Source organism: Nilaparvata lugens, chromosome 3, assembly GCF_014356525.2.
Source record: "Nilaparvata lugens isolate BPH chromosome 3, ASM1435652v1, whole genome shotgun sequence".
Taxonomy (NCBI): domain Eukaryota; kingdom Metazoa; phylum Arthropoda; class Insecta; order Hemiptera; family Delphacidae; genus Nilaparvata; species Nilaparvata lugens.
In genome coordinates, this window is record NC_052506.1 from 95,175,523 (window position 1) to 95,187,028 (window position 11,506).

General features: G+C 34.8%; 1 protein-coding gene across 2 annotated transcripts; it reads right to left on the reverse strand.

Moving 5' to 3' along the window:
- Nucleotides 1-877: 877 nt before the first annotated feature.
- Nucleotides 878-9,022, reverse strand: LOC120350659 (RE1-silencing transcription factor-like). 2 transcript variants are annotated; one of them, XM_039425152.1, is made up of 4 exons: nucleotides 8,910-9,022; nucleotides 7,382-7,483; nucleotides 5,326-5,473; nucleotides 878-2,712 (listed from the first exon to the last, which is right to left on the reverse strand). In XM_039425152.1, exons 3-4 carry the CDS (start codon nucleotides 5,471-5,473, stop codon nucleotides 2,276-2,278), a joined length of 585 nt encoding a protein of 194 aa, XP_039281086.1. In that variant the 5' UTR covers nucleotides 7,382-7,483; nucleotides 8,910-9,022; the 3' UTR covers nucleotides 878-2,275. The 2 variants fall into 2 exon arrangements, with proteins under 2 accessions (XP_039281086.1, XP_039281085.1); XM_039425151.1 differs by lacking the exon at nucleotides 8,910-9,022 and adding an exon at nucleotides 8,498-8,697.
- Nucleotides 9,023-11,506: the final 2,484 nt, after the last annotated feature.

Sequence of the window (11,506 nt, forward strand, 5' to 3'; positions counted from 1 at the left end):
GTGAGAATCGTTAGAGTCGTTTTCGAGATCCGGTGAAATACAAACATATAAACAGAAGTTGCTCGTTTAATAGTATAGTATAAGAAATTATATAATAATTATAATATTTAATAAAAGAAGATGATGAGTAAGTGGAATAAGGGTGAAAGAAAGAGAGAAAGGAGGAGAAGAGAAAGAATGAGAAATGGCCAACATATTATTGAAACAAAGATAAGAGCCACTCAAACAGTATGCTCTTGATTTTACTGGTAGTTATCTATTCAATAGTTCTTTTTTTAAGCAATGTAACAGAATTTCGATTAATATGCTCTGTAAGGTAATCTGAAATTTTATTGATTAATTTATTAGCTAGGTAAAAGTATTGTCTCCGGCAAACATTAAGATCCATTCTTATATTTTCAAACCTATTTCTGGAGGGTCGTGAATTGAGGTTTGATTCACGGAATAGAAAAATATCTTAATTATTTCTAATGAAAATTATGACGTTTTTAATATATAATTGACGGACTGTTAACACTTTAACCTTTTTGAATAAATATTTAGTTGGATAAAGACAAGGTTTACCTAAAATAGTTTTAATGAATTTGAGCAGGTGCGAGGTTGATTTCATAAGGCTGGCCACTATCAAGCATGATACACATATTGTCATAGATTGTTGTGTCATCACAGCAAAAGGCTTCCAGCAAAATTTGTTGAGGTTAGGTTTTTGCATCTCCAAATTTATAATGCTTATTTTTTCTTTGCTGCACTATTTGAGTTTAATTCCCAGAGGAATGCAAAAATTCCCTCACAAAGGCCCAGTTGCACAAAAGCCGGTTAAATTTTAATCCTGATTAAATTCACGTGAACCAAATCAGAGAAGACCATTTCAAGAAGACGAATCTACTGGAATTAATAAGGATTGAAAATAACCCGGCTTTTTGCAACCGGCACTAAGTACCTGATTGAATGATTACAAACGTTCAACAGCTGAGTCATAATTTTGACACAGTCCCACACACAAACTCGCTCACTCCCTGGGCAAGTTTTCCCAGGTTCTCATCCCTGTGCAATCGAATATTTATATTATGTTCTGAATTTCGTGAGAATCGTTAGAGTCGTTTTCGAGATCCGGTGAAATACAAACATATAAACAGAAGTTGCTCGTTTAATAGTATAGTATAAGAAATTATATAATAATTATAATATTTAATAAAAGAAGATGATGAGTAAGTGGAATAAGGGTGAAAGAAAGAGAGAAAGGAGGAGAAGAGAAAGAATGAGAAATGGCCAACATATTATTGAAACAAAGATAAGAGCCACTCAAACAGTATGCTCTTGATTTTACTGGTAGTTATCTATTCAATAGTTCTTTTTTTAAGCAATGTAACAGAATTTCGATTAATATGCTCTGTAAGGTAATCTGAAATTTTATTGATTAATTTATTAGCTAGGTAAAGTATTGTCTCCGGCAAACATTAAGATCCATTCTTATATTTTCAAACCTATTTCTGGAGGGTCGTGAATTGAGGTTTGATTCACGGAATAGAAAAATATCTTAATTATTTCTAATGAAAATTATGACGTTTTTAATATATAATTGACGGACTGTTAACACTTTAACCTTTTTGAATAAATATTTAGTTGGATAAAGACAAGGTTTACCTAAAATAGTTTTAATGAATTTAATGAGCAGGTGCGAGGTTGATTTCATAAGGCTGGCCACTATCAAGCATGATACACATATTGTCATAGATTGTTGTGTCATCACAGCAAAAGGCTTCCAGCAAAATTTGTTGAGGTTAGGTTTTTGCATCTCCAAATTTATAATGCTTATTTTTTCTTTGCTGCACTATTTGAGTTTAAATTTTCATTTATCTAAAAAAAAACAGGTCAGGTGACCTTTAGTGACCGGTAGGGGTCACTAAGAGGACGAACCAAACACCACTTGATCTGGAGGCAGACCGGAGTCAGTGACAAAGGCTCGTCTGGAAGACACTAGGAGACCATTTCTGACAAGTTTTGACCTGTTGCCATGCACTAAAACGACGGTGATGACTGCCACTACTCTCCCACCACTCATAGCAACTCCCCTCCCTCCAGGTAGTGCCAAAGCATGGCCTATCACCTCTCAGAAAGTAGAGAATTTCAGTGTTGTGAGATGACAACCGTGGTGTATGTGGAGGACACCCAACACCGCACATATGTTTAACACACTTGTTCTGTTATTAGTGACCACCTTACTAGGAAACACAGTAAACTGAATTTGAATGAGCACACGTAAAGTCACAAATTTTCAGCTAGTAGTTGTTTCTACTTTATGATGTGTTCTTATATGTCTTTTCAAATTACTTGATAGAGCACATTTATAGTCACATAACTCACAACTGAAAGGTCTTTCTCCTGTATGCGTTCTGATATGTTCCTTCAAATGACCAGATTGAGTACATTTATAGTCACAATACTCACAACTGAAAGGTTTTTCCCCAGTGTGTTTTCTCATGTGTCTCTTCAAATAAGTTATCCGTGTAGTTTTATAGCTGCAGTCAGCACAGCTGTAGAGCTTGATCTTTTTACCAGCCAAAGATAGCTCTGTGCACTCTTCCAAGGGAGAGATTAAATGTGCATTCAGTCCACCCACTTTTGTTGCATTGGCAGTTTCAGATGTGCTGCAGTTTGAAGGCCACATCTCCGGTTCACTCTCCACTGAACATCCTTCTGCCTCTTGCTCAACTGCAAAAACCGATAATGTAGCTTGTAAATGATTGAAGCAGAAAAAATACAATAAAGTAATGATAAAATATAGTGTAAAACACTCACACAATTTTCCTTGCCTCACCTCAATCATACCTCACTATTTACCAATTGATACAATAGTTTATACAAACCAAGAGTTTTGCAGCCGATTGTAGAAATAGTATATACATAAAACAAATTATAGTGTTAAATATTGGGTTAGATTATGAACAATCAGAGAAATGATAATAACAAATGAATTATGCCATGAGCTATTTTTTTATTGAATAATGATCCATGATTGCTAATCCAGAACATGGTTTTCTCTCAATTGACATACATATAGGTTGAATTATCTGAAAATTATTGGTTATGTAAATGGCTGCCTATCTTTTTTGTTACAAAACATGAAAATACTGTTAAATGAATAGGAAATTTTACCTGTGTTTTGACACAAACTGTAAGAAATGTGCATCAAAATTAAAACTATAAACTGGCATGAAATTGTGAGCTCTAGTTTGATGAGTGGGGCATCCAAACTATTCATCGACTACTCAGAAGAGCAACATGACTACAATTGGCAGACACAGCACATTATTACGTATCAGTTGTGCTGGAAATAGGATGATAATCTGTAGTGAACACAAGTAATCAAGTGAAGGGCAATTTATTGGAAGAATAAGACGTTGATGTTGTCAATACCACTATGTACATAGTGGTATATAATATATCCTCACATAAAATCAAATTATTGAAGGAATGTGTATAAATGCAACTTATACCTAAAACTGTCGCTAAGGCGATCACACCTGACTAAAATTTACCTTTAAAATTTGACTCTAAATTTCTTTTCGTTTCAAGGTCCCCCAAGTCCAAAAAAGTGGTTTTTGGAGCTGTATGTGTATGTGTATGTGTATGAGTGTATGTGTTTCTGTGTACACAATATTTCATCTCCCAATTAACGGAATGACTTGAAATTTGGAGCTTAAGGTCCTTACAATATAAGCATCCGACACAAATGCAATTTTCGATTGAATGCAATTCAAGATGGCAGCTGAAATGGCGAAAATGTTGTCAAAAACAGGGGTTTTCGCGATTTTCTCGAAAACGGCTCCAACGATTTAGATAATATTTATACCTGAAATAGTCATTGATACAATAGCTCTATCAACTGCCACAAGTCCCATATCTGTACAAATTTCAGGAGCTCCGCCCCATCTATGCAAAGTTTGATTTTAGTTTCCCAATTATCAGGCTTCAGATAGCCTACAATTTAAACAAAAAAAATCAAGTGAAAAAGATTGAGCATGAAAATCTCTACAAGTTATGTTCAGTAACATTTTACCTAAATTTGAAAATAAGCACGAAAATCGAGAAAATGGTTGAGTTCAAAGCCACTAATCAATTCAATCGGTTTTTTTTACGTTCAGTAAAAACCTGATCACAGATTAGTGATCACAGATGAACCACAGAATGAAAAGTCGGCTAGTATCTTGACGCCATAATCCGCCATCTTGAAAGAAAGTGTAGCATTGTAATACAGCAGTAGTTTTAATTTCTAACAAGATGATGCAGTCATGTGTTGTGGTCTTGGTGCACTCAAATCTTGGTTAGATTGATACCTTCCATTTTGTGTGTATTCTGTGGCTGAACTGTTGCTCATGAGTCATGACTGACAGATGTTTCCCCTGTTGATCATATTTTGTAAACAAAACTAGAACTTAATCTATTTCATTGTAATCAATTAAAATGGAAAACCATCAGGTGATTGGAGTAGTTTTAAATGCTTTGTAAAATATTTTAAATGTTATTGAATTTATGTAATCATGCATTTCTCTGCTCCCAAATACATTATAATGGAGTCCATCATTTGTAAACAACCTCATATTCAGCCATGTCTGTTTACGTTCAGCTACTCTATTTACGTTCTTTTCCATCGCTGGAAAAGTACGATTAACTGATCAGTGAACGAACCGGATATGACGTATTTTTTTTCTTATCAGTTAGACCAAAGACCTTGAAGAGGTATAAGCGCACAATACCTATGCCTTCCCAATGCTCTTACTTGAAATTAAAGGTTCCATTGAGGTATTTAAGCGCTAGATATTATATAATATATATTTTTTGTAATATAATAGATCACAAAAATCTTCAAGATCTTTAGTATGTAATAATCTTTCAGGCTGTCCCCTTAATGGCCGATTTCAATTCCAAATAATCTAGCGCTGCATGTGAGTCTATGCATCGTTCAACGACAAAACAGTACTTCGTTCAGAGCCACGTTCACTCACCGATCTCATCGTTCACTCACCGATCAGTGGCTTTGAACTCAACCATGGTTGTGATTATTCAATTGCAAACTGTTGGCAACTGTTGATTCTATTGAATCATTCACTATGAAGAGATAGCAGACCTCGTGTGTCTCCAGTGTTATTTCCTGTCACCAGCTGGCTCAGATCTTTGAATAGTAGACTTGAGATGCGCGTGAACACTAGCGTCAGGTGATCAATTTTCATAACGGCAAGGAAAGTTGTGTGAGTGCGCCACACCAGATTTTGTGTTATTATCATTGATGAATAAAACTGAATGAAATAATAACAAGAATCTCACCATATTCTTCCTCTTTGATGAATATTAGATTATAGCCAGGGATTAGATAATGTTGTTGGCTGAAATCATCATCAGTTGGAGAGCATGCAGTGCTGCACTCTGGCGCTGGTTCTTGGCTGCTATCATTCTCCTGCTTAACTCTCACCATCTGCAATATTGACATCACAAACAATGAGAAGACAATCGATTATTGTTACACTTCATGTAAAAGACACAAATATTGGTGAAGGAGCAGCAGCTACTGAGTTTGATAGCTGTCTGGTAGAGTTATAATTATCACGATAATTCCAGTTTAATGACAGTAATTGTACTGGTTCTTAACTATTATGAAATTTCAAGCTAAAGCCAGCCATTCACGTTAAGGTTTGCCAGAGAGCTACAACTGTACAGATATTCGACTGCACTCTGCAGTAAACCTGGACAGGCAAGAAATACTACTGTGCGCTGAGTGAGTGAGGGGTAGTTGAAGTTGAAATAGAAGCAATCAAGTTATGCTCTCTAGATCTAGATAAACTGATTGCAAGTTTGGTGGGTGTAAACAGAAAACAGACAAGAACGCTAGTCAAACTACTTACAACTTACTGTATGGACTTTCTTCTATATTCATATACTTATAGTAGTCCAGGCAACGAAGACATAATAGGGGAAGAAATTCATGTATAAGCCGAAATTGGTACAGTTGTAGGGGAAGGCTTCTTAAACAACATACTAAAAGTACTGACCGGTTGGGGTGGAGCTAAGGGGGGAGGGGGGTCTAGAGGTGCATTTTTCGGTTTTTAGAGAATAACTCAAAAACTATGGCCTCCAGGAAAAAGGTTGTCATTAGTGAAATTAAACTACGTAAAATTCTCTACAAAAAAGGTCCTATGCCTTTTTTTGATAGGTTTAATAATAGTGAATGCACCTTTACATTATGTAATTTTAGCTAACTTTTTATGAGGGGTGATATTAAGATTAACATTATGGTGGCTCTCAAGATTGCGACTAGAGTCGAGTCTCTTCTCGACCTGATTCACGTAAGTGTGAGTTGCCCCCTGTGGGTTGGGGGAGCTTTGAGTCGAACATCATACTCAAGAATGTTTTGAAAACCAGAATTCACCCACAGTATCACTGCTTGTCGTAGGAGGCGACCAAAAGGGACCCCAAGGCAACTCCAGAAGTTGCCTTGCCTTCAAACTCACGGGATCTGCCCCATCAGGGCAGTTTCGGAGGGGCAAAAAGAAAAACCCAAGAGACCAGAGATGGGTGAAACTCCAGCACAAATGCGGGTCAAGAGGCTGAATCGAGGACTAATCAGTCTGAAGAGACTGCCAAGCATATCACATTGGATTGCGACAAGCAACCAGGTGATGAATTGGATGTTAGTATAGGGAAAAACTCCAGGTTCTTGTAAAGGACACAAGTATTGGTTTGCCTAACTAACATACTACTTGGGAACACAATAAGCTTCGGTTGACTTTTGGGGTTCTTTGAACCTTTGGATCCTTGAATCCGTCCCTTCAAAAACGAAAAACAATAAGTGTGAGTTGAGCCTCAATGTTATTGACAATATTGCAATATAGGCATTGATTGTGTTCCTTGAATTTGAAGGAAATAGAATTCTATCCATCTATTCCAAACAAGCTGGTCTTCCTGTGGGACTCCCCACAATTCAAGCCATGCTCTAATAATAACAACAACAAGCTGGTGACCTGTGCTTAAAACTTGACGTTCTGAGATCTTGAAGAACTGAAAAAGGCGTATAACCATACTAAGTAAATTAGGAATCTATATGCATACTTTCAAGTAAATCAGATCAGTAGTTCAGACGTGATGATGCGTCATTCATGTATTTCCTATCCCTACTTGTATGAGCCGATTCTTTCCATTATTATAGGCCTATTGAAGATTACTATGGTTATTTGATAGAGCTTTTTACAATTTTGAATTTTCATGTTTTTCTGCCGGATCTGGAAGTAAAGTTTTCATTCAGCAATAATTTTTAATTATAATTTGATGAGAAAATCTCAAACTAAACTGCATTATTTATTTATTCTAGTCAAGATAGAATACATGCCTGATTGGAAGTTGAACCATTGTGCGAGGATGACTCATCTTTGACGTTGCTAGTTGCTAATTCACATTCTCCAAATTCATCCTCTTGCTTCTCGATCTTGATCTGTGAACATAAGAGATTCTTGTGTCACTTGAAAACTAGACGAATATCAAACTCAGCAAGTAATAGTGCTCACTATTAAAATATGGGTTGTAGTAGTTGATGTTTGTTTTCTTCTGTTGTTAGAATAGCAGTGAAAAGATTCAAGAATGGACCTTTTACTATTGTTTCCATTGATGTCTACTCTACTATTTTATAAGATGCATGAAAGGCGATCAATAAAAATATTGCATAATTATAAAGAATATTGATACAGGAATAATCTTTCAACTATCTTCATTATATACAATCAACAGTAGAGAAGTTGAAAGAAAATTGGATTGAACTCTATCATATAGCTGTAGTCAGTAAATTTCAAGGTGGATTGTTCAACAATACATGCCTGCTGAGTAGCTGTATCACTACGTGCAGCTCCAATCCAACTGTCATCAAAAGCACTTTCCTGTTTCTCAACTTGAATTTAAATTTGGAGGCCACTAATGTCTTTGTGTTTAGCGTGCTCACAGCTTACAAGGGGACAACAGTAGGTTTTTCACTAGCTCAATTTGCTGTTGCAGGAACACAGAATTGGAAATGCCATCTATGTATTCAAGTATCGGACAATCCCACATTCCTAAAAAGCTAGTGGCAGCTACTATTGCTTCTGTGTGCAGGCTCTTACCAGATTTTGTTTCTCATCTGCCCGCTTGGTCACGCATAAGCATGCATAAAAATATAAATTCTGATAAAAACTTTATTCCCAAAAAATTATATGGAATAAGAAACAATAAATTGTATGAATTAATAAGCGTTAAGCGATACTGATTTTTAAGGTTATGTTGAGGAATCTTTTACTGGCACATAAAATAATGCATTTACCCTTATATGGACAAGATAACAATATGAATATGAATTCTAATAAAAAATTCACTTCCAAATAATTATATGGAATAAAAAACAATAAATTGTATGAATTTTATAAATATGCTATACTGTTTTTTAAGGTTATGTTGTAGAAAATCTATTTCAAAAACTCACCTCTTTATCCATTTTTCTAAAAATAGGAAAAATAATATACTATAAGGGAACAATGAAATTAAAATATTCGTTTTCTAAGTTTAATTTATTAGAATGATTTACGTATATTTACAGTTTTCCTTGTTATTTTTTGAAAAATCAAAATAATAGACTTTGACTAACAGCTTGACCAACACAATGACTTAGATATTTTCATATTTCATGTACTTTTCAGGTTATGAAATTAAATAATTAATTTTCAATTTTTTATTCCTGATAAGATCCATTTAATAATATTTTCATAATATTTACAAATGAAATGTCTAACTTCTATGTATTTTTATTGCAACAACATATCCTACCCAATATCGAGTACCTAAATGCTTGATCTTTCATCCTAAAACTAATAACAATAAAGCAATGATTTACTCACTTGAATACATGATTAACTCTGGTTTCGTTAAAATTTTCAAGAATTAACACTAGACCTGGTGTTGAATACCTTAGTTATTTAGAAGGTTTCCAACCATGACATGCACTGCACACACTAACCGCCAATTATGAACTTCACTTCGAATAAGATTGTTTTAGTATTTCACATTAAAATAGTACATTTCGCACCTATGGTCGAAAATGAGACTTTTCCGGAAAAACATTTTTGCCCATGGTGTGAACGCTATTTCTCGCCACAAATAAAATTAAACAATATATGAGAATAATTGTTTATTAAGCACTTCTGAAAGCAAAAGTGGAAGGTCATTGCTCTAATCATTGCTCTAAATCTGAGGTAATCTGAATATCAGGAAATTGTCCAAGTATTTTTATTTTGATTTGTTTAAATAACCTAAAAGATTATGTTCAATTATGTGGGAGTTTGAGTTTATACTTTTTCGCCACACTTGGATGTAATGAGCTGGTTTACATGTGTCATATGGAGGCCGAAAATGATTGTTCTCTGACCAGGCTGGTATAGTATATTTCGCACCTAGGGTCGAAAATGAGACTTTTCCGGCTCGAAATCGGTTTTCAAGTCCGAGGCCGTAGGCCGAGGACTAGAAAAGATTCAGAGCCGGAAAAACATTTTTGCCCATGGCGAGAACGTTATTTTTCGCCACACAGAAAAATAAACAATATAAATATGACAATAATTGTTTATTAGGCACTTCCGAAAGCAAAACAGGAAGGTCATATAGCTCTAGCAAATCTGAGGTAATCTGAATATCAGGAAATTGTCCAAGTATTTTTATTTTTTATTCTGATTTGTCTAAATAACCTAAAAGATTATGTTCAATTATGTAATAGGTTGAGTTTATACTTTTTATTCTTCCAAATGACAATAAGATGATATTATTATATCTTAAATGTTTTGATTCTTGAATAATAAACACAGATAATGAAAAGTTTTTTGATCAGCTGTTTTAGCACACTTGAAATTTGGCCAGTCTGAATGTCATTGTCAACAATGCTTGTTGTCGTTGACTTCAGAAGTTTAGGTTAGAAGTTCTATCCTACTCTGAAAATAGAATTTGAATATTTTATAATATATATCTTATCTGTATTTCATTCATCCAAATAAAATGATAGTATCCTATTGTAGAATACTTTATTCAAGTCTAGAAGCATAAACTGATTCCGTTTCATAAACTATTTCCAAAACACGTTCACATCAAATCAGAATTAGCTGACTCAAGTTTATTTTACAGCCCTAGGGCCGAAAATGAGACTTTTCTGGCTTGAAATCGGTTTTCAAGTCCGAGGCCCCTATCCGAGGCTCTCAATCTTTTCTAGTCCTCGGCCTACGGTCTCGGACATATATATATATATATAATATATATATATATATATAATATATATATATATATATATATATATATATATATATAAGTTACATTGTGAGAACCTACAGCAGTCAGCAGTTTCAATACAACTTCTTAGAACTCTCCTGGAACTGTTGGAGCCAGCTTTCTCACGCATCGAGCGTCAGTCCTGCTTACAACATCGAAGCGAGAGGTACTCACTTTATCAAAATTCACTTGTTTAAATTGTTTTATTCCAAATTTTGTGTTTTGTGAAAATAAAGATTTCTTTTTAAAAAGAAATATTACTGAACGCATTATTTAGCTGGCGCAGTCGGTAGGACAATCGGGATTAATGAACATAATCTTCAGTTTTTAAACTGTTAACGATCGTTTGTAATATAAGGACCTCGCGTTCGCGACATCCGAAAAGTGTGGTGAATTATCAAGCTGCGAAACACCAACATTGTGAAGTGCAGTGGATATCAAACTTCGATATCATCATCACCAAATCTTCTTCATCGAACGTGCATCATCAACGCTGAAAGGACATCAGAAGAGATGAGCATAGCATTCGTTTTAGTGTAAGTCTTAATTTTAAGTTTTAATATTGTAATATTTTAGTTTGGTTATTCTCGAAACATTTAAATATTTCAGAATGCCTAATCAATCAGTAGATACAGCACCCTCTGCTGCTACCCCTGTTCTAAGAAAAGAATTCCTGGATATGATACCAGAATTCTCTGGAGAGCCATTATTGTTAAACAGATTTGTATCGATTTGCGATAAAGTAGTTGCTAAGTTTTTTGTACAATCGAATCCCGATGATTTTCAAAATGAATATCTATTTTCCACTATTATTTCTAGACTCAAAGGTAGAGCTTTAGAACTTGTAACCAGTGGAAACACTTATGCTTGGCCTGAAGTGAGAAGAGTACTTCTCGACGGCTATCTTGACAAACGTGATTGTTTCACGTTGAATATTGAAATGACAGAATTGAAACAAGAAAGTAGCGAAAGCCCTTTTCATTTTCACGAGAGAATTCAAAAGATTCTCAACTTACAACTTGCATATTTCCTTACGAAGATGGCAGCAAACTCAACTATTCTATGCGAATACGCAAAGCAGCTTGCCCTTAGGGTATTTTTGAGAGGTCTGAATGAACCTATAGGATCACTGATGAGAACAAAAAACCCTTCAAGTCTAAGTGAAGCTTTGAGTATGATCACAAAC